Here is a 23,123-nt window from a genome sequence, read left to right as displayed (position 1 = left end):
AATCCCTTGTTTTACAGATGAGACCCAGAGAATTATACAACTCACCCAAAGTCTCATAGCTAGTGAGTGGTAACAGTGGGATTTGAATGTGGGTTCTTGGTACAAGTGCTGGGAGAAGAGAAAAAACAGTGGGTGTCTGGAGAACTTCGAATGGCTCAGAACTCCAGCATGGGGTAGTAGTGGGTGGATAAGAGGGAACGGAGAGGATTCCGGAATAGTTAAGATAGGAGTGCTAGTTTGGGCTAGATGAGAGAAGTCCTGAATGCCAGGCTGAATATGAATTTGACCTTACAGGTTAGCAAAGGGACTTGACTGAAAGATTGGGGCGCATTAGTGGAGGTGATGGGTTTGATCAGAGCCCACCTGGGAATTTAAGTAGAAGTCCAGAGAACTGCCCTCCTGAGCTTCCTCTTTCATCTGTTTCTTGCTCGAATGACCCACTGCCACTGGTGTACAAACATTCCCCGCCATGGCTTGTTTGCAATCTCTCTTAACCCCTGCCTCCCACTAGACACTAGTCTATTTCTCTACCCTCCCCATCCCCATTCACAGTAAAGTTTCCCCACAGCATGGTCTCTACTTAGTGTCTCCATCTCCTCAATTCCCATTTTCTCCTCAGCCATTTCCAGCCTGGCTCTCACCCCACTACACCACCAAAGCCACCCTCTTCAAAGCCATTTATGACCTTCTCGTAGCCAGATGTGACAGGAGCTCCTCTCTGCTCATCCCACACCAACTCTCCCCACGTTGACATAGCGGATCCTGCCCTTCCTCCTGAAACTCTCTGCCTCTGGAACCTTACTTCTGGGTCTCCTCCTACCTCACTGGGTGGATTTTCCTTTTCTGGTGACAGAAGCACCCTTGTGCTCAATCGTGGGAATTCTCTGCTCTGTGTATACTTGTTCCCTGTGATGTCTGGTAGCCCACAGCCTTAAATAGCATCTCTCTGCTAAAGACTGTGAAATTTATGTTTCCTGCCTTAACCTCCTCTCCCCCACCCCGAGCTCCGGACTCATATGTTCAACTGCTTACTCTACATGGCTCCTTAGCTGCCAAACAGACCTCTCAACCTAATGGGTCCAAACTGACTCCTGGGTTTCACCTTCCAAACGTGCTCCTCTGTTATTACCACCTTAATAAGAGACAACATCATCCACCTTCAATCAAGCTGAACACCTAATCAGTCCTAAAATCCAGGAATCAGTTATTTAAACTTCTTTTCTAGTACTGGATTTCTCAGCCTCTACACTATTGACATTTTGGGCTGGATACTTTGTTGTGGGGGATTGTCTTACACCATACATCTACACTGTACCTTCTAGCATGTTTGGTGTCTTCCTCTAGGAGGTGGCAGGATCCATGGCCAGATGCCAGGCCCATTCAGGGTCAGCCCCCTCTGCTAAGGAAGGCCCCAGTGTGGGGATGGGGTGCAGCAGGGTAATGTGGAATTGTGACTCATGGCCAGGCAGCCCTGGTACAAACCTAGATAGCTCAAAAGACCTGTAGCCCCTAGATGCTGGTACTAACCCCCGCTCTAGTTGTGATAACCAAAAATGTCTCTGAATATTGCCAAATGTTCCTTGGTGGTCAACATTGCTCCCAGTTGAGAATCATTGCTTTAATATAATAAATATACAAATGTATCTATCATAAGTGTACATTTGAAGACATTTTCACAAATGGAACACAAGTGTGTAACCAGCACCAGGTCAAGAAACAACAGGCTAGGCATGGTGGCTCATGCCTGTAATCCCAGCGCTTTGGGAGGCCAAGGTGGGTGGATTGTCTGAGATCAGGAGTTAGAAATCAGCCTGGCCAACATGGTGAAGCTCTCTCTCTACTAAAAATACAAAAATTAGCCAGGTGTGGTGGTGGGCACCTTGTAATCCCAGCTACTTGGGAGGCTGAGGTAGGAGAATTGCTTGAACCTGGGAGGTGGAGGCTGCAGTGAGCCAAGATCATGACACTGTATTCCAGCCTGGGCGACAGAGTGAGACTGTCTCAAGAAAAAAAAAAAAGAAAGAAAGAAAGAAACAAAACATTATCAGCACCCTAGAAGCCTGCTTGCAATCACTACCTCTTCTCCCCAAGGGGTACCACTATCATTACTTTTTTTTTTCTCTCACCCAAGCTGGAGTGCAGTGGTGCAAACTCAGCTCACTGCAACCTCCGTGTCTCAGGTTCAAGCAATTCTCTGCCTCAGTCTCCCAAATAGCTGCGATTACAGGCACCAACCACCACACCTGGTTAATTTTTGTATTTTTAGTACAGACTGGGTTTCACCATCTTGGCCAGGCTGGTCTTGTACTCCTGACCTTGTGATCCACCCACCTCAGCCTCCCAAAGTGCTGGGATTACAGGTGTGAGTCACCGTGCCCAGCACCACTGTCATTACTTCTTTTTTTTTTTTTGAGGCGGAGTCTTCACTTTGTCGCCCAGGCTGGAGTGCAGTGGCACCATCTCAGCTCACTGCAAGCTCCGCCTCCCGGGTTCGCGCCATTCTCCTGCCTCAGCCTCCCGAGTAGCTGGGACTACAGGCGCCCGCCACTGTGCCCGGCTAATTTTTTATATTTTAGTAGAGACGGGGTTTCACGGTGTTAGCCAGGATGGTCTCGATCTCCTGACCTCGTGATCCGCCCGCCTCAGCCTCCCAAAGTGCAGGGATTACAGGCGTGAGCCACCGCGCCCGGCCCACTGTCATTACTTCTAACAGCTTAGATAGACTTTGACTATTTTTTACTTTATTTAAATGATGTTATAGGGTAGGTATTCTTTTGTGTCTGGACTCTTTTTTCTCAAGGTTCTATTTGTGAGATTCATCCATATTGTTCTGAGAACCGTAGATGGTATTCCATTGTGTGAAGGTACTACAACTTATTTCTCTATTTTACTGTTGACAAGCATTTGGTAGATCCCAGTTTAGGGCTATTATGAACAATGCCCCTATGAACACTCATGGTAAATGTCTTTTGGTGAACACGGGCAGTCATTTCTTCTGGGTATATATCTAGGAGAAAAACTGCTGGGTTGAAGGATGTGTGTATGTTCAGCTTTAGTAGATGTTACCAAACAGTTTCCCAAAGTAGTTTTTGCCTAACTACACTCCCACCAGCAGTGTGTGAACTGCCAGGATTTCTCCTTGATTTCACTCTTATGGTCACATGTCACATCCGAACCATCAGTGGGTCCTGACGGTTTCACTTTCAAAACCTAACTGGAATCAGACAACTGCCACCACTCTAGTCTGGCTGTCATCACCCCCGAGCTTGGGGTCTGCAGGAGCCTCCTAATTAGATTTCCAGCTTCTAGTCTTGCCATTCTTTAGTCGAACCTTCACCCAGCAGCCAGAATGATCCTGTTAAATTATAAATCAGATCACATCATTTCCCTGCTCAAAAAATCCAGGCTCCTTCCCAAAGCCTTCAGAAGACCACATGATCTGCCCTTCTCTCTTCCCTCATCTCCAGTCACTCACTTCTCCACTCATTCTCTTCCAGACAGAATGACCTTGCTGTTTCTTGGACATTAAGGCTCCTTGTCACCCCAAGCCTCTGCACTTGCTATTTCTTCTTCCAGAGAACTCTTCCCCCTAGATCTTTGCATAGCTGGCTCTTCTCATCAGTGAGGTCGCAGCTCAAATACCACATCTTCTAGGAGGCCTTCTCAGACCACCCCTAAAGCAGTCCACCCTCTTACCCATTATCCCACGGCCCTAGTTTTAAACATACACCCAATCTCAAATGATCGCATCTGTGCGTTTGCTCACGTATAATCTTTTTCTCCTTATTAGAATTTAAGCCACTTGAGGACAAGAAGCCAATGGATCTCCTTCTCCGACGTATCCCTCGCACCATTGCCCGAAACATAGGAGCGCTATCGACATGTGCCGAATGAATGAATGAATGAATGAGCCCCAGGTGTTTAGGAGACCCTAGCAGAGGTGCCCCCGTTGTAGGGACGACTCTCACCTGCAGATGGCCTCCTCAGGCCCTTCGGGTGGCACTGGGGAGCCCAGGGCCTCCCAGCGAAGTGGACAGATTCAGGAACCCTCAGCACAGCGGGCACTAGGACCCTGCGCAGCGTCGCGTCTAGCAGGGGGCGGGTGGGGGGATCCGCTCTTTCTCCCTCCTAGAGCCCGGCTGCAGCCACTTGTGCGATACCGGCCCTCGCCGCGGCCGCCTGGCCCCTTTCAGCGCCATGAGCCGCAGGTTCACAGTCACCTCGCTGCCCCCCGCAGGGCCCGCCAGAAGCCTTGACCCGGAGTCCCGCCGGCATTCGGTCGCAGACCCCCGCCACCTCCCGGGGGAAGACGTCAAAGGTAGAGGCCGCAGGGGGCGGGGCCTGCCAGGGCCGGGCGGGACGAGGAGGAGGGGCCGGGGCGGACCGTCTGTTGAAGGAGGCTGGGCCAAGGCCGGGGACGGGGAGGGGTCCCAGCCCTAGGCCTGAGGGGGTAACGGAGCCGGGACTAGGAAACCTAGGGGCCGGGGTCGCGGAACGGAAAGTGGAAAGGGGGAGGGGTCAGACGCGAGGTGGGCGTGGCCACATGGAAAGGGGTGGGGCCAGGGAAGGGGTTGGGACCGAGGCGAAGGGGGCGGGACTGGTGATGGAAGGGCCGGGGTCAAGGTGGAGAGTAGGCCGGAGGGCACTGAAGTGGCGGGGACATCTCGAGTAGTGAGCGGGACCAGAGTGGGGAGGTGGAAGTAGGGAAAGAGGGGGCTGTGTGTTGAAGGGAGTGGTCAGGAGCCCCTAAAGGGGAGGCGGCGGGACTAGGTTGGTTTGGGGTCAGGAAAGGGCGGGACCAGTGGGGAATGAGTTGGGCCAGGAGGATGAGAGTGGAGCCAGGGAGGGGATGGGGTCGAGGGCGGGAGGAAAACTGAGTCAGGGTTACGGAGGCAGGTGCCAGGTCAGCGGGTCCTCGGTGCCTGGCGGATCCTCCAATCCTCTACCTCCCTGGAGGTTTAGCGGACAGCGACTGGAGATCCCGGGAAGGAGACGGGAGGCAGGGAAGTTAGTGTGGATCCTGGGCAGCTAGATTCAGGGAGGATGCCGTAGGGTCGCTGATCCTGACCCTCGGGGACCCACTTAGCTCCTCGTCTGCTCGAGCTCCGGAAGGGTTGGGAGGGGCCAGCTCAGGCGGGGTTGGGGGCGTCTTCCTCGCGGGCTCTGTGCAGGAGTCTTGTAATGGAAGTTACACGCAGAACACAGAATATAGGGGAGGGGAAAGATCCTTCTGGCTTTCGGTGGAGAAGTAGCATCCTGGGTGCGTGCACAGTCTCCCCGCAGGGGGCACTCATCAGGGGTCCTCTCCCTGGCCCTGAGGCCCTCGGGTCTGGAAGGACTTGTGGCCCCAGCGAGGGGAGGAGGAGGAGGAGGAGGAGAAGGAGGAGCCTCCCCAGACCGCCAGGGGTCGCTGCCGAGCCGCAGGTGAGCTCGCCCCGAAGCAAACCCAAGCGCCGAAATCCCAGAGTAGCCCTTAGAGGGTTATCTGGCGGACCTCCTCATTGTACCGATGACCAAATCGAGGCCTCGAATTCCAAATGGCTCCAGTGAATCGAACGCCTCCTGGTTGTGGCCACTTGGATTTCTTGGGCTCCTTCCACTCTTCATCTTTCTCATAATCTGTCTCTTTTCTCATTTTCATGAATGACCTTACCAACTTCCCAGATTTGACAGTCAGAAATTCTGGAGCCGTTCTCAACCCTTCCTTTTCTCTTTCCAGCAAATCTGGCTGGTCCTCACATCTTGGCTATTCACCTCTGAAACTTATCCTGAATCTGGCAGCATCGGTCCCCCCTCTGTCATCATCACCCTGCTCCAAGCCTCACATGGTCACGACCATATCCTCTCCACTGGCCTCCCTGCCTCCAGTCCTGCCCTAGCCTTCCTCCACAGAAGGCCCCCCCCCATCACTTGCGAAATAAAGGCCAAAGCCTTAAGTCTGTCACTCTCTTTCCTCATTTGCTTCTGGTGTTCTTGTCCACATTCATTCTCCCACCTCCATCAGCCAGGAAAACTCCTACTCATTCTGTAAGTTATAGCTCATTTAACTTTTTCCAAAAATCGTTTTCAGTTTCCTCTCCGGCCCATCCACTGCACCCTTAGTGCACACGTTCTGGTGGATGGCAGTCATTTTCTTTACTTATAAGTATCCTCCATTGGAACATCTCAAGGACAAGGATCATCTCCTTTTTCTTTGTGTTCTGAGTTCCAGATCCAGAGCCTGGCACTTAGTAGGTGTATAATGCTCATCAGATGAGAGGAGGGTGGCTGTGGGATCCTGCTTCTCTACCCCTGCCTTCTCTTCTCTCACTCCCCATCCCCTGGCTTAGGAATAAGACGGCCCTCTCTCATGTCCCAAGGTGATTGCTGTTTTCCCATTCACACTCAGACTTCTGTATGGTCGAAGTGAAATACAGTCCCCAGGCTTTGGGTGTGCAAGTGTGTGTGAGCCTGGAATGCTGTGTGCTGTGGCAGAGGCTGTGTGTGTGTGTGTCTTGTGGGAGGAGCATCCCCCATTAGTTTTGGTGGTCAGTGACTCACGCAGTGCTTCTGTGTGTCACTGCTTTGCCAGCGTGTTGAAGGGTGTGCTGATGTGTGCATTTCTGTGTCTATCTGAGGGGTGGGTACCTGTGTGCAGGAGTGTATTAGAAGTTCCATCTGGACAATGATTTGGGTGACTTTTCACCTTTTAAACCCGAAACAGCCTCAAGCACCTCCCCTCTGGTAGATCACCGCATGGGGAATAGACAAGGGCTGCTTAGGGGAACCCAGCATCTGGTGGTATCTTTCCCACAGCTGTTCTTGTGTCAGCCCTCTAGCCCCTGATAGATTCTCTTTCCACATCTTGCCCTCACCCAAAGGGAGGGATAGCAGCATGTCTAAGATTGGGAAAGGTTGGGGAAGATGGTGTGGGTGTGGGAGTATTATCTTTTACTCTGGGCCAAATGAGCGGGGTTTGCCACTTGGGGTGCTTTCTGCTGCCAGAGGATGAGCTACAGGTGAGAACATGACTTATAAGGAGTTAAAGAAGCAAGGCAAGGGTGAGCCTCAAATCCTCCACTAACCCTGGATTGCGGGCCACACACCTCACTTGCTTCACCTGTGTCATGGGAGATTGATGGTAACTTAGATGAAGAGAAGTAGACTTGGTGACAGTTATTACAACTCTGAGATGCTCCCGTGTTCCTTTACCTGATCCCCCACTGTGCCTCAGTTTCTCAGGGAGGAGTCAGGGCCCTGAAAAGAGCCCTGGACCTGGTAAGACTAACATGAGTTGGGATGTGTCCCCATGGAGGGAGAGGGAGCTAACTTATGCTGGGAGGATAGAGCAAGACCACAATGTAGCCCATCTATGTTCTAGCTCAGGCTCTGTGATGTGACCTTGGGGACATTGCTTCCCCTCTCTGGGCCTCAATATACCCATCTGTCATATAAAGGAGTTGAACAGGAAGTTATCTAAGGGTCCTTCTAACCATAAAAATGCTAAGATTTTGTGATGATTTGGAAGGATGAAGCTGTCTGCCTCCTCTAGACCCAAACCTCATGTTTCAGTCTCTCCATCTGTAAATTGGGAAGAATAATGCTGTTATTGGTATATATGTTGGATATGGAGATTTCCAGCCTGTCTAAGGAGATCTCCAGTCATCCCATCCCCAAGCCAGAACTCAGAACCTCACTGCCCGGTACCTCAGCCCAAGGTGAGCCCTAGGAATCTCCATGGCAACACACTGGTTATGAACGGGGCTGCAGTTGCCATGGTGACAGGCTGCTCTCTCTTTCTCTCTCATCCCCCTCCTCTCCCCTCCCCTTTTCTCAATGAACCAGAGCGATCTTTAGGCCTCAGTTCTCCAGGTGGGGTGGCGATGGCGGGGGGAGTGCAGCGAGAAAGGGGTCCGGATTGGGAAAGAGGGAAGATGGGCTGAGTCTGCAGAGGAATAAAGGGCTGTTGGGGTGCCGTTGCTATGGTGATGGGGCTGCAGCCTGTTAATTAAACCCCCGGTTGCCACGGAGACGGTGGTGGTTGACGTGCTCTGCAGTGAGCCCTGTGTGTGTGGGGTGTGCTTTGCGCTGGACCCATCAATTCACTGCTAAGGTTTTGGGTCCGAGAATGGGGCATGCGGGTTGGGGAGAAGAAGAGTGAAGGAGGGCATTCAGGGCCCTGGGCCCATGAGGCTACAGCTAGTGGTGGGTGGGTTAGGTTGTGGGGGTAAAGCAGTGGAGATGCAGAAGCAGAGGGATTGAGCCATAAGGAGGAATGCTATGCCTGCCTCCTGTGAAAAGAGGGCCCAGTCCGGTGGCTCTAGCTTCCTCCAAACAGCCCCTCATCCTGGTTCAGTTGATGCAGTCCTGGGCAGGAGGTCAGGGGGCTGGGTTCTAGTCCCTAGTCTGTTACAAGTTCACCCCATGAAGAAAATGTGAACCTTTCCATTTTCAGACTCCAATTTCACAATAAGTGGAGAGTGGAAAAATAATTTATAATATCTCTTCCAGTTCCCAAATCCTGACACTCAGGAGGCAGTTTCTCTGAGCTTTTTTCTCTCTGAGACATATGGTGGGAGGGGGTATGAGTTTGAGAGACTCAGAGTTTAGAAATAGGACCCTCCCTAGCTCTGGATCTTGTGCTGCTTTAATGAGAGGGTTTCCCTGGCCCCAGATCTCCCCAGGGTTCTTGGTCGGGAGGGGATGCTGTGCTGGCAGCCAGGTTCCTGGGGCTCCGAGCTGCGGGTCACCTTTTACTGGCCAGTGCCAGGCTGGCAGTGTAGTGGGTGCCTGCCATGTGTTTTCTCTAAACCTCACCACAGAGAGTTGGCTGGAGGCCAGAATAGGGCACAATCTTCCTGAAAGGTGAGGGGTGTCAATGGAGGGGCTGGGGTCTCCCCTTGGAACTGTCTGCTCACTTGGTCTGGGCTCCTCAGGAAGGGATATGTGGCTTTGGTCTGAGATTAATAGAGCACTAAGAGTTTTCAGAGTAGGAAGAAGTGCCATGGATTATGCAACCTAACTCATTTTTACAGACGGGATACCGAGGCCCACAGAGAGGAACCTGATTTTGCCGAGATACAGAGAGAATTTAGGGGCAGAGCATACGATAGAACCACTATCTCCTGAATCTCAGATGGCTCTTGAGATGGGAACTCTAGTGAAGGTGGACAGATGGGTTCCCCAGGGGAAGAGGAATCACTCCTGCCTTCACCTGTACTCCCTAAAATTTAGGTTTCCCCATGCATGGACTTAGTTTCTGAGTGGCCAAAGCTGGACCACAAATGAAGGAAAATAACCCCAGGGGAACATGCCAGACCTGGGATTACTGAAAAATCCCAGCATCTCCTTCATTCTATAGCACTTCTCTGACAAACGTGCTACATGTGTTTTACTGTTATGCATCTCTGCAGAGTAGTAGACCACAGTGCTGCTGCTGCTGCTGCTGCTGCTGGTGCTGTGTGTGTGTGTGTGTGTGTGTGTGTGTGTGTGTGTGTGTGTGTAGAGTGGAGTGGCATGCTTAAAAATTTTTGAACCCTGGCTTCTTTTAACCTCTGTCACCAATTCAAACTCATCTCACTCTTTTGGTGGTTTTCTCTCTGGGAGAGCCAAGAATATCAGTGCCCACAACTTGTCTGAATAGCTACCCTTCCACCCTGAAGGGTCCTTTGGGTATCTGAAAAACGAAGTGGCAGCGAAGCTTAGTTGGTAGGTCCCTCAGAGGCACTTTTGAGTCAGCTGCTGAAAACTCCACGGTTGACCCAATCTGAAGCCACTGACAAATTGTGTTAATACAAGTAAAGCTGAGCCCTGGATCCTGTCCATGGTCCTGAAAAAAGTGCTGCCCTATACTCCAGTCTCCAGGGATATGAATGGCTCTTTAGGATTTTTGCAGGTTTTCTGGAGGCTTCCCCTTCAGTTGCAAGCCAAGAGTCCATTCTAGCCCTGCATCCCTGAAGCCTGAGCACAAGAAAAGGAAGAAAGCACATCTCAGACCTAGAGCCTGTTTTGTTTTTGTTTTTGTTTTTTCAGAAGCTAATATCCAGAGGCTGCTGAGGGGCGTGGATATGACTGCATCCTTGTCTCTTCTATGGAGGCAAGGCCACTTTTATAAGTTCTATCAATGAAGAGAGTCCTAAACTGGAGTAAAGCAATCTGGATGCTAGACCAAATTCTGCCATCCACTGGCATTATGTCCACAGGCAGTCATTTTCCCTCTATGGGCCTTAGTTTTTTCATCTGTGAAAGGAAAGCTGTGTGTAAGATACAATGACTGATCCTTTCCCAACCCTAGAACTCTTCTGGAACTTAGAGGGCCAGCGAGAGAGAGCTAGTGCGAGTGTGAAGATTGTTTACCCTGATCTGCTCCCATCCTCAGATGTTTAGATCTTCTAGAGACTCAAAGCTTTCAAACCTCTGATGCCACTTCCTGAGATGTCTGCACCACTGGATCAAACCTGGACTCTAGGGGCGCTGAGGGGTCCCAAGATGATCAAGCTTCTGGGGGATTGGCCTTAGGGGAGCCGGGAGGAGGACAGAGAGCATGTCGGCTCTGGAAGCCTCGGAAAGCAATCCTGGATTAGGGGATTAGACGCTTCTGCCCCAGGAGAAAATCTGGTCTCAAACCGACAGGCGGCCTCATTCCGCCCTCCCCCACTCTGTCCCTGGCCAGCCTTGGGACCAGCCTGTCCTCTCTAGAGGCTGCACCGTCCCTGGTGGAAAGTCGGTCCTCCCCGGAGCCTCACTGCCGCCTCTTCTCCTCCTCACCAGGTCTCATCTCTAGATCAGTCGGCAGTCAGAAGGTCCCTGACTGTGGGCTCCAGGGACTTGTCTTGGGGGTGGGATGATGGGACTCTTGTCAGTCTAAGCACATCGAGAGAGTTCCTTGTAACTCCTCAGGCGCTACCCCACCCGTTTTAAGACAGGTTGGATCAGTCAGTTCAGTGACCTGAAGGCCCCTGGGGGTAGCACATTGCTTTAGTTATGGGCCCTAGGCTCTACATGCCTCCAGCTCCAATCTCTTGAGCAGTGGTATGAAAGAGGGTCTGGTTCTCCTCCCCCACTTCAGGGTTGGCCTCTCCAGTCTTGCAGAGAGGCTTCTCAAGGGCCCCATGTTCCATGGCGCACCTCCACGGCCACTTCAGTGCCCTTTATCTTCCCCCTGGGGGTTACCCCAGACCCCCAGTCAGGCAGCCGCTGCGGGGCCGCCTCCCGGCGGCCGCGACCTAGTTCCCTGCCGTTATTTTTAGGGCGCGGGATGGCACCTGCCCACGTGCCGGGCCCCGCCCGGAGAGTGGGTGGGGGGGAGCTGCGTCTGCTCAAGGGAGGCAAGGCCCTGTCCCCCGAAGCACCCCCTTCATCCCACCCACGCAATCCCCCAGTTTTCGTGCAAGGGGGCCACTAGTCGCGCTCTGCCCGCCCCTCATCTTCTCTTCTCCCTCCCTCCCGCTCTCCCCCCAAAACCCCGCCAGTGGCTCACGCCTCCTGCATACGGGATGAGGTGAGCAGCGCCGCTGCTGAGAGGGGGCGCGCGCGGGTGTGAGCGTGTGTCCGTGTGCGAGTGTGTGTGCGCCGGGCGGGCGGGCACTGCAGCTTCTTCCTCCGTGGAGCGGAGAGCGAGAGAGAGCTAGAGCGAACGAGAGAGCAGCGAAGGCGGGTAGAGGGGCGCGGGCGAGGCGGCGCAGCCATCCCCAGACCAGGGGCCGCGCCGCCACCATGCTAAACAACCTGACGGACTGCGAGGACGGCGACGGGGGAGCCAACCCGGGTAAGCTGTGGTCCGGGGGCGGCGGGGGAGGGGGCAGCGAGGAGAGGAGGCAGCTCTGGGGTTAGAGGCGGAACGGGGGCCACCTCCTTCAGAGAGGAGGCTGGGACTGACCCGGGCGGTGGGCGCCGGCCGCAGCCTGGAGCTGAGCTCCATTGGAATGCTCCGGGCGCTGTCCAAGGTGCTGGAATGCGCCGCGCCCGGTGGCAGAGCTGCGGGCCGGGGGATTGTCGCTGCCCACGGCTTCGGGCCGACTTGGGTTAGCTAAACCGAGGAGGCAGTGGGAAGGGGATAGAAGACCTAAAATGGGCTGATGTGGAGCTCGACGGCGGGAGGAGGGCTCCTTTCCCCGACAGGGGACCCCGGCGTCCTGGCGCAGAGCAGGCACCCGTGGTGCCGGGGGGCGCAGTCTGCTGCAGTCCCTCGTTCTAAGACTTCCATCTGGAAGATGGGGGAAGAGGTGGCTGTGTGTGTTTGTGTGTGTGTGTGTGTGTGTGTGTGTGTGTATGTGTGTGTGTATGTGTGTGTGTGTGTGTGGGGGGGGGGTTGGGGCCATATGACAGCCCCCGTCCGGGCTGCGGTGTCTCCTTAAGGGAACCCTTGGTGCAATCTGGGACCCCTCCCCCAAGGCTTCCCAAGGTCCGACCTCAGACTGAAGCATACCTCCTCCATAGATTTTCAGCTCTACTTTGCAGGATCTCTCTCTCTCTCTCGTTTTCCCGTGGGTTCCTATTCAGGACGGGAAGCAAGATCACCCTCCTTTCTTCCCTCTTTCCCCCTCCTCTCAGTTCCCTGGGGCGGTCCAGGGCGGGGCGGGGGGAATCTTTTTAGTTAGCTCTGCCAGCTTTCCCAGTGAGGCCTCAGAAATGGGGTCCCAGAGGCTGAATCCTCAGCGCCGCGGCGCGGACACTGCGGACGCGCTGCGGTGGGTGCGGAGACTCGCAAGGAACCGAGGGGCTTGGGACAAGTCCTTTGGCTGCTCCCGCTCTCCCCCGCCCTCCTCCGCGGCTTCCTTGCTCCGAGGTCTTGGGGCGAGCCACCCCCTCAGGCTTCCAGGCCCCCCGCCGCCCCCCAGCGGTCTCAGCCATCCATCACGGCTGTCAGCCACCCCCACCCCCAACTCTCCAGCGGCGCTGCGTCCCCTGCGCACTAGCGCGCCTCCCGCGCCTGCTGTCTGCGCTCAGCGCCTTCAAACGTTCCCCTGGGCACTGCTTGACCCTATGAGCTTAGACTCCCGCAGATCCCTCTGGGGGATGGCGCCTAGGGCTGAAAGAGCAGGGTCTTCTAGAGATTGGCAACCTTGACTCTGAGGTCCTCCGGATCCTGGATCTCAGGGCCAAGTGGCCGCTTGGAAAGGCTGGGGACACCAGGGTCCCTGATCCTTTGTCTGACCCCCCTCCCCCGTCCCCGCTTCCTGCAACTCCTCATTCCTCCTGGGGGCTGAGTGGTATACAGGTGCCAGAACTCCTAGCTGACCAGCTCATCCACCTCCCCAGTGACCCTGGGATCACCTCATCCAGCATCCGCCCCCTCCCCCGCGGGCTTCTGGCCGGGGGTTGGGCGGGGGAGTTTGGCAAAGTTGAGTCTGCGGCAGCGCCAGGCATCCCGACACGGATCTGTCCATCCGGGATCCCCTTCAGAAGCCTCCACTCTGAGAGGGGGGCTTAGATGAGAGAGCATCTGTCTGTTCCCTCAGAAATAGGGTATGGTCCCATTCCCCAGCACCCGCTTTCTCTGCCAAGGTTTCACCAGGCCTTGGGGTTTCCATGGGGGCTCAGGAGGCCTAGAAAAGAGGCATCAGTGTGTGTGAGGCAGGAGTTGAACTAGGAACTCGCTTCAGTTCTATCCCCTCTCCGTTAGTTTCTAGACACTGAGTGCAGCGGACCCATCTGGAGACCTTCTTTCTCTACGTAGGGTCCAGGACCTGGAACTCAAGAGGCCAGAACCTGGGTCATGTGCTCTGGGTCCCAGAGAGATAAGTCCCCCCTTCCCCAAGCGGTGCCTGGAGATGGTGGTAGGAGGTGCTAAAGACCTTCTGGGCTTGAGAGAGGACCATCAGGCCAAGAGCCCCTGACATGTCTGATTCTAGATTCTTGGGGATGTACGGGAAGGAACTGGTTGCTGACCTCGGGCCGGTGGGGATGGCCCGAGCAAGAGCGCACTTCTGGACTGAAGAAGAGCCCAGGGATGTGTCCCGGTCTTCTTTCCCCTTGAGGTCTGACGCCCCCTCTCCCTCTCGGAGCTGGCCTAGGGATTCCCCCAGGCCCAGCCCCAGGCCCCGGGGAGGCTTCTTAGCTTGCGCCTCTCGCCTGTTTCCTCCCCGGGAGCTCTGGCCGCCGCAGCTTAATTGAAAGCCGATTCGGGTTGAGAGCTCCCAGGGGGCGGGGGTGGGGAGGGTTCAGCCTCAGTCTGGCCCTGCCTCTCGCTCGCGCGCGGCTCGGCGCTCCCGCATCACCCTTACTCTTGGCTCTGGGGAATCAGGGCGAGTTTCCCCTTAGCTGTTCTGGTTCTTTGAGAACTCGGAAGCTTATTCCCCATCCCCCTCAACCAGTGCGCCTGACGTTCAGGGAGGGGACGAAATCGGCCCTGGCTGACAAGTCCCGGGAGCCTGGCGTCCCGCCCAGGCAGTTAGTGGAAAGGCGGGACCCAGGACGAGCCTACCTAGCCGCCCTCTCCCCTGCCCTCATCTCCTGGCCCGGATCCGGCCTGGAGTCTGGCTCCGCGCTGCGCGCCGCGTTACATAAGCGGCTGCGGGCGCGCGGCCGGCTAGGCTCGGCGCTGCGCTCTTGGCCTGCGCGGTCGCCATGGAGACCGGCGCGGGGCCACCTAGTTGCAGGGTCTCGGACCAGGACGCCCCCATTCCCGTCCCCTGAGCGCCACCCGCCCCTGCGAAGGAGGAAGAGCTTGGGAGAGGGTGTGAAAGGCAGAGGGGAGGGTTTCTCCTGTCTGTCCTGGCCCTAAGAGGGGATGTTGCGGGGAAAGGGACCCAGCTCCATAGGAGACAGGACCCCAAAATCTTGCGGTTGGAGGTGCGGTGTGGGATGGGGAGCCCCGGCTGGGTGGGCACCAAATATGTTAATAATAATCGCAATTGTAATAATAGCAATAGCTACACTCGTGACAGGCACACTTAACATGCATTATTTAATTTAATCCCAGCAACAGCCCTATGAGTTAAGCTTGGTTAGTATCCTTTGCAAAGGAGGAAACTGAGGCATAGAGAGTTTGTGACTTACTGAAAGTGACGACATACCCAGTGAAGCTGGGACTGGAATGTCAGTTTCCATAACTTCAGCCCCCTTTCTTAACCATTAGGAAACTTCCTCTCACCTCAGGTCCCCTCAATCTCTCTAGTCCACACCATGGTGTGCTGAGAACAGGAGGCATACTGTCAGCATTTTAAAAGGAGGGGAAATCTACCTCTTTCTTGTACTCCTGTTCTCTGGCCCCAGAGAGCTCTTCTGACCCTGGGGTCCAGAAGGGAACCCCGGAGAATTTAGCTCCAAAGACTTTTTCCTGAGCACCTATTATGTGCTGGGAGGTGCGTCTGTTATTCCCAGGAACTCACATATGTGAGAAGAAAGAGCTGACGATTGCACCCTATTTGACAACCGGGAGTTTCTGCCTTGATGGATGAGGTGGAGGTGGTGGCAGAAGACTGGGTGGTGGGTTTCTCTGGAGCAGGCAAGGCATCACTCCTCCCGGCTCAATTTTTAGTCAGGAAGAGATTGGTTTTATAACAGAGACATGCCATGCTCTGGCTGGGTGACTGAGGAAGGTTTCCTGGAGGTAGACAGGAGGATGGGGAAGATGCAGATGGATGGAGATGGGGAGAAAGGGATGTCAGCTGTTGAGGAGACAGGAGAACCTAGGGCCTCAATTTCACTTGGAGTTTGATCAGCAGGGAGTTTCTCCAGTGTCCAGAGAGATGTCAACCACTGGAATTCAGCCCTGGAATTGAGGAAGGGTCATGGCTGAAGCCAAGGAAATGTACCTGTGGGGCCTCTTATATCTTTCTGAAGGAACCTTCCCCCGTGGTGCCCAAGATACTTTCTCCTGGAGTGAGCTCATCTAGGTCCATGGCTTCACACGCACCCTATACGTGTTTACATAGCTTACCCCCATCTCTTTCTCCTGACCAGCCTCTTTGCTGTATGTTTCCTGATTCATATATCCAGGTGGCTTCTGGATGTATCCATTTGAGTGCCCTATAGTGCCTCACCCTCAGCTAAATTCAGCATCTTCCCCACCTCCAAACTCCTCCTTTTCTAGACTTCTCATTTATCAAATAGCACCATCATCCAACCATTCACCCATGCTAGAAACCCCAGACATTATCCTAGATTCTTTCTCCCCCGGCCAAACACCTGGCATGGAAATATGCCAATAATTCTGGCTGTTGCTCTACATTGCTGTGGTCAGGGACATCATCAGCCCTTACCTGGGTTACTGAAAGTCTCTAACTACCGTACTCTGTTTTCTTCACCCAAAAGCCCGAGTGATGGCTCTAAAACACAGGTTTATTTGTGTTTTTTTTTTTTTTTTTTTTTTTTTTTTTTTTTTTTTTTTTTTTTTTTTTGCCTGAAACTCTTCAGTGACTCCCCATTGCCCTCTGGATGAGGTTCACATTCTTCAACATGACCTGCTAATCATTTAAGGGCCCAGCCCACACTTCCCTTCGCAGGCTCACCTTTTCACTTTTCACTGCCCCTTCCACAGACTTCAGCCAGATCATACTTCATTCCTCTAACCCACTCTGTTCGCTGTCACCTCTGGGCCATCGAACATGCTGTTCTGCTATTCTATCTGCCTGGAACATCCTCCCTGCCTCCCTCCCAGGCTAGCTCTTACTCATTCTTCAGCTCTCAGTGGACACGTCACTTCCTCTGGGAAGCCTCCCATGACCTCCCAGGCTGGGCTGGATGCCTCTCCTGTGTCCCACAGTCCCTTGATCTTCTATCCTAGAATTGACCATGCCAGATTGGAAATTCCTGGCTGCTAGTTTGTCTCCCTGCACTTGGGTTGGTCTCCTGAGAGCAAGGATGGTGTCTTCTCTGTCTTACCCTGCTTCCCCCATGCCTGTATTGGCACATGGTAGACACTTGGTAAACATATTGTGAATGAAGATGAATAAAGAGCACAGCATATGCCAGAGGGGATCTCTGGCATGATAAGGGGATCTTCTTCGAGAAGTAGCACATCCTTGGGGCCTCGGTCTGTAGTGCTCCCAGAAGGCAGACCTTCTCCACTGGGAAAGAACATGCCTCCACCCCTAACACTGGTATGAGCCCAGCTATAGTTAAGAAGGGAACTCTGGAGAGTCTTGGGGTGTCCTGGAATAGGACCCCCAAGAGCAAGGAAGCACTCACACATCTGTTAATACGCAGTGCATGCCAGCTAGTGCATTAGGCTCTGTGCACATGCTGTCAACTACAATTCTGCAAGGAAGGTGGTATTAGCGCCATTTTCCCAATGCACAAACTGAGATCAGAGGGCTACTGTGGCTACACCACTGTATGCCCAGGTGGTTGGACAACAACTGATTGGTGCCAGATCTCTGACCCCTCTGCCTTCTCAGGTGATGGCAACCCCAAGGAAAGCAGTCCCTTCATCAACAGCACTGACACAGAGAAGGGAAAGGAGTATGATGGCAAGAACATGGCCTTGTTTGAGGTGGGCTGCTAGGGCTGTTGGGCCCCCACCTGCAACTCATCATCCTGATTCATCAGCTGCTTCCTCCCTCCCTCCCTAGGGAATAGTACCCTCCTCTCCACCCCTCCTTTGAGTCCACCTTCTTCCTTGAGCCTCCCCATCCCTCCTCCCTCCTGGGATTTACTCCCTCTGCTCCCTGCCCTCCTCTCCTCATCCTACCATTCTTACCCCTGGTCTCCTCACCTGTTTCTCCTCCTTTCCCATCTCATCCCAACCTCAATGGTTTAGTGCTACTTGTCCCCATCTCTTCTTCTGCCCCTCACCACCCAGCTCACTCCACCTGCTCCCCCAGACTCCTAGCACTGACACCCTCCCTCCGTAGGAGGAGATGGACACCAGTCCTATGGTGTCCTCCTTGCTCAGTGGCCTGGCCAACTACACCAACCTGCCCCAGGGAAGTAGGGAGCACGAAGAGGCAGAAAACAATGAGGGTGGAAGAAGGAAGCCGGTGCAGGTGAGGGCCTCGGGGGATGAGAAATGGAAGAAAAGGGATGGATGGGAGGTGGGGAAGGATGGGGGAGAAAAATGGATTTGAATGGAGGGAGGTAAAGGGCACACGAATCAGAAAGGAGAGGGATGAAGGGATGGTGACAGAGATAAAAGGAAGGTGGGGGTGGAAAAACATGGAGGAGGAGCACGCCTGGGGTGTTGGTAATGATAAGGACTGCAGAGACTGATGCTGGCCTCCCTGGCAGGCCCCACGCATGGGCACCTTCATGGGCGTGTACCTGCCGTGCCTGCAGAACATCTTTGGCGTCATCCTCTTCCTGCGGCTCACCTGGGTGGTGGGCATTGCAGGCATCATGGAGTCCTTCTGCATGGTGTTCATCTGCTGCTCCTGTGTGAGTGACACCCCTCCCCTCACCACCCCCTGACAGCTGGGGCTTGGCAGAGACCTGGGGGTGGGAGGTGGGAGGATGGAAGCATGAGACCTGAGCTTTTTATAGGAACCACTGCTTATGATCTTTGAGAGTAAATTAGGCCTGACTGGTCCTTCCTGCATCTCACAGGCTTGTCCCTGATGGCTGTTAACCAGGTTTCACCTGGATCTCTCTGTGTGTATAATTACACAAGTGATGCAGCTCATTGATGAAAATGATAAGGGTAGAGAAGAAAATAAAATTCACCTATACTCTTACAATAGTTAACATTTTGGTAGGTCCAGACTCACAAAAATGAGATGACATGTCACAAACAGCATTGTAACTGAATTCTTCCCATTCTCTCTAAAAAATCAAATATTTGCCAAACACCTACCTCTTGATACATTTGCATGTCCTCGTACATAACCTTGAGACAGCTCTGCATGTGAGGTACTCAGTGTCGGAGCTGTTACTCCTATTCTATAGATGGAGAAACTGAGGCTTGGAGAAGTGAAGTGAGTTGTCTCAGGTCAGTCAGCTGGTCTGAGACCGGGCTGGGATTTCCAGAGCTCTCTGATGCTGTGGCTTGCTTGGGCTCCTTCCGTTCGCATGGTGAATAAGAGGTTTTCTTGAGAAGAAGGACTTGGCAGGAGTAGAAGTTGGAACAGGCCCAGGGAGCAGCTCAGCGGAAGAGAACCTGTGGGTTTGGCTGGTGTTTATGGGGTATAAGGCTTGGCCCCCACCCAGGCCACTGCGGCCCCCACCCCAGCCACTGCTCTGATGATCTCTTTTCTCACAGACGATGCTCACGGCCATCTCCATGAGTGCAATTGCAACGAATGGTGTTGTGCCTGGTAGGTGACTGGGGCTTCGTGGGGAGCGGGGATGGCTGGCTGGAAGGGGGGATAGAGCCCTGGGCTTTGGGGGACATCAAGACCCAAGAGAGGTAATATTATAGACTAGGGGGCTGGGCTGTATCTGTTCATGGGGTAGGTAAGGGCAGCCCTATTGGGGGCAGGGGAGGAGGAGGCAGCTGCTAGTGTTGAGTAGGGCAGCCCTCCCCCCACTCATCCTGAGACCCTCCTCTCCATCATCCGATTTTCTGAGCCACGACCTCCTTAAAGGGGTAATTAGCAACATGGTAATCACTGCTGCAAAATTCAAGCAGAGTGGGTGCTTGTGTCTCTCACCAGTCCCCTTTCTAGGACTGCAGCCCATAAACCTGTGAGACCTGGAGCAACCCCCTTTTGCCTCTGTCACTGAACACCCCTCACCCCTTACAGCAGCCCAGTGCCCCCGACCCTCTCACTGATACCAGATTCTCTCTGCAGCTGGTGGCTCCTACTACATGATTTCCAGGTCTCTGGGCCCGGAGTTTGGGGGCGCCGTGGGCCTCTGCTTCTACCTGGGCACTACCTTTGCTGGGGCCATGTACATCCTGGGCACCATCGAAATCCTGCTGGTGAGAGGGCCTGAGGAGGAGGTGTGGAACCCCAGGCTGTCAGTCAGTTAATCAGTGCTCCCTGGACACCTCCTATAAGCCAGGCTTTCAGTGAGGCCAAAGATGTGGTTCAGTAAGGCCAAAGTCAGATGTGGTTCTATTTCTAAAGAGTTCACAGTCTGGTTGGGGAGACAAGATACAATAATTATGTAATGTACACAGCTGTCGTTTATCAGGCACCCACTGAGCTCTCAGCATCCTTCCAAGTGCTTTCCAGCCATTCTCTTGAATCCTTATGAGGTTTAAGTATTATGATGCCCATTTTACAAATGAGAAGCTCAGAGAGGTGAGATAACTTGCTCAAGGTCACTCAGCTCTCAGGTAGGTGGCAGAGGTGGGTTGATGAATTAAAATACGGTAAAAATAATAACAGTAATGTTATGCAGCAGTTACCATTGTGTGATTGCCTCCCATGGGCCACAGACAGGTACTCTCTGATGTTAATGGTAGATGGCTGGTGGCTATTGGATTGCAAAAGAGAAGAACCAGCAGAGGGACCCATGTAAAGAGATCTGTTGGGAATAGTGACTGAAGGAGAGAAACCAGGTTGCTGGGCAGTGCTTGAAGCCCGGACTGGTGACTTAGGTCTCCATCCTTCCTCCCCTTCCTGCAGGGCATGGGTGCTGATGAGGTGTCCCTGGTGGATAGGAAGTGGAGCTGACATGTCCCAAGCCCCTACTCTGTGCAGGCCCCAAGGCTTGAAGTATATCATTTTATTTTATCGTCATGACTCTCGTGAGTTAAAGGTGGCCATTTTCTTTTCTTTTTTCTTTTTGTTTTGAGACAGGGTCTCACTCTGTTGCCCAGGCTGGAGTGCAGTGGTACAATCATGGCTCACTGCAGCCTGGAATTCCTAGGTTCAAGTGATCCCCCCTAGTTCAGCCTCCCAAGTACCTGGTAGGCACCACCATGCCGAGCTAATTTTTGTATTTTTTTGTAGATAAGTGTCTCACTATGTTGCTCAGGCTGGTCTCAAACTCCTGAGTTTTAAATGATCCTCCCACCTCAGCCTCCCGAAATGCAGGGATGACAGGCATGAGCCACTGCGCCTGGCTAAAAAGGTGGCCATTTTACAGATGAGGAAAGCGAGGCTCAGAGTTTAAGGAACGAATGGAAGGAATATGAACCTTGGTCTTTCTGACTTCCAGAGCCTTACACAAGTGATGCAGCTTCATTGATGAAAATGATAAGGGTAGAGAAGAAAATAAAATTCACCTATAATCTTACAATAGTTAACATTTGGTATGTCCAGACTCAAAGAAAAGGAGATTACATGTCACAAACAGCATTGTAACTGAATTCTTCCCATTCTCTCTAAAAAATCAAATATTCACCAAACACCTACTTCTTGATACATTTACATGTCCACTATACCACACTGCCTTGGAAACCTAAAACTAGAAGGTGCCACAGCTATTAGTTTTGCAGCAGATGGAAGAGGGCAGGACAGGGAGGATGGATGGGGCATGAAAGGCCTGAGGAGGCAAATGATGAGGGAGAACAATAGACTTCCATGACTTTTAAACATTAAAATATTTGAAAAATAGTTGTAAATGCAATTCTGTCCATTGCAGAAAATTAGGGCAATATCCAAGTCATGAAAAAATGTAAAGAAGGAAATAAGTCACCCAAAGAAAATCACCATTAACATTTTGGTATATTGCCTTCTAGTTTTTGTTTTTCTATGTGATATTGTTTTCTGTCTATGTAAAATATAACCCTATACCATAAATGCTTCCCTAAGCAACTCATATTCTCTTTGTATGTATTATTTACAGTGAAAATAACTCTTGGAAGAATGTAAACATTAATATTTAGCATGGGAATTTTACAAAATACAGATGTGCACAAAGAATAGATTATCCAGATTTTTTATGATTCAGGGAAAGCTACTGATAACATTTTGATGTACTTATGAAAACACATACAGACATATACTAATATATGTATATATCTTCACATATAAGTTTATAAAAATGAGATAATAAGACATATTCTTTTTCAAAAATCTGATTGTGTTCACCTAATGTACCATGGATAGCTTTTAAAGTCAGTCCATATAAATCTATGTCAACTGGCTGGACGCAGTGACTCATGCCTGTAATCCCAGATCTTTGGGAGGCTGAAACAGTTGGATCACCTGAGGTCAGGAGTTCAAGACCAGCCTGACTGATATGGTGAAACCCTGTCTCTACTAAAAATACAAAAATTAGCCAGGGGTGGTGGTGGGCACCTGTAATCCCAGCTACCTGGGAGGCTGAGGCAGGAGAATCACTTGAACCCCGGAGGTGGAAGTTGCAGTGAGCTGAGATTGCACCATTGCACTCCAGCCTGGGCAGCAAGAACAAAACTTTATCTCAAAAAAACAAAAACAAAAACAAAAAAACCAAAACAACAACAACCACCAAAAAAAACCCAACTACGCCATCTTTTTAAATAGCTCCATAGTCTGTGTGGGGATATCATGATTTATTCATCCAACCTCAAGTGGTGAACATTTATTTTAACCTTTCTATTAGAAATTATTAAAATTATAAATAATTATTAAGAGTTATAGTTAACAAAAATAACAGATGTAATCGCTTCCAGCATCCTTGCAATGTCATTTTTTAAAAAAATGTATTTTTATTTGTTTTTCGGATGGGATCTCATTTTGTTGCCCAGGCTGGTCTTGAACTCCTGGCTTCAAGTGATCCTCCCACTTTGGCCTCTCAAAACACTGGGATCACAGGTGTGAGCCACCATGCCTGGCCTTGCAATGTAATTTTTAAATGGCTGCATCATAGTCCTTGCAGGACAGGCCATGCCTTCTTTAGTGATTCTATTACTGGATGTCTTTTCCAGTCTGGCACCACTGTGACTGTGCTGTGAGGAGCATCTTTTTTCCTAAAGCCCTTCCTGTAGTGCAAAGGGCCACTGACTTAGGTCTCTGTTCTTCCTTCCTGCCCTTTTCCCACAGGCTTACCTCTTCCCAGCCATGGCCATCTTCAAGGCAGAAGATGCCAGTGGGGAGGCAGCAGCCTTGCTGAACAACATGCGTGTTTACGGCACCTGTGTGCTCACCTGCATGGCCACTGTGGTGTTTGTGGGTGTCAAGTATGTCAACAAGTTTGCCCTTGTCTTCCTGGGTTGTGTCATCCTCTCCATCCTGGCCATCTATGCTGGGGTCATCAAGTCTGCCTTCGACCCGCCCAACTTCCCGTGAGTGCTGCTGCTCTGAGCCCAAGGAATCATCCTCCTAACTCCCTGGCCCTGTTTCAGAGTCTGTGTGACAGTCTCTGCCAAACTCCCTCTCCCTGCCCCT

At 52.3% G+C, this 23,123-nt stretch overlaps 1 protein-coding gene across 2 annotated transcripts in view; it reads left to right on the top strand.

Annotated features, from left to right (window-relative positions):
- Positions 1–4,089: 4,089 nt before the first annotated feature.
- The window catches only part of SLC12A5 (solute carrier family 12 member 5), a 39,632-nt gene continuing 20,598 nt past the window's right edge, over positions 4,090–23,123 (top strand). Inside the window, exons 1-7 of one of the 2 annotated variants that reach the window (XM_050806447.1) lie at positions 4,090–4,318; positions 17,322–17,416; positions 17,778–17,909; positions 18,151–18,297; positions 19,118–19,172; positions 19,650–19,780; positions 22,779–23,020. In XM_050806447.1, the coding sequence (XP_050662404.1) occupies positions 4,198–4,318; positions 17,322–17,416; positions 17,778–17,909; positions 18,151–18,297; positions 19,118–19,172; positions 19,650–19,780; positions 22,779–23,020 (923 nt within the window). In that variant the 5' untranslated portion in view covers positions 4,090–4,197. Of the gene's footprint in view, positions 4,319–11,441; positions 11,747–17,321; positions 17,417–17,777; positions 17,910–18,150; positions 18,298–19,117; positions 19,173–19,649; positions 19,781–22,778; positions 23,021–23,123 lie in introns of those variants that run through there. The other variant, XM_050806446.1, reaches the window with a different exon arrangement.

This window comes from Macaca thibetana, chromosome 10 (genome assembly GCF_024542745.1).
Source record: "Macaca thibetana thibetana isolate TM-01 chromosome 10, ASM2454274v1, whole genome shotgun sequence".
In the NCBI taxonomy this organism is placed as follows: domain Eukaryota; kingdom Metazoa; phylum Chordata; class Mammalia; order Primates; family Cercopithecidae; genus Macaca; species Macaca thibetana.
This window is presented reverse-complemented; position numbering and strand designations above follow the sequence as displayed.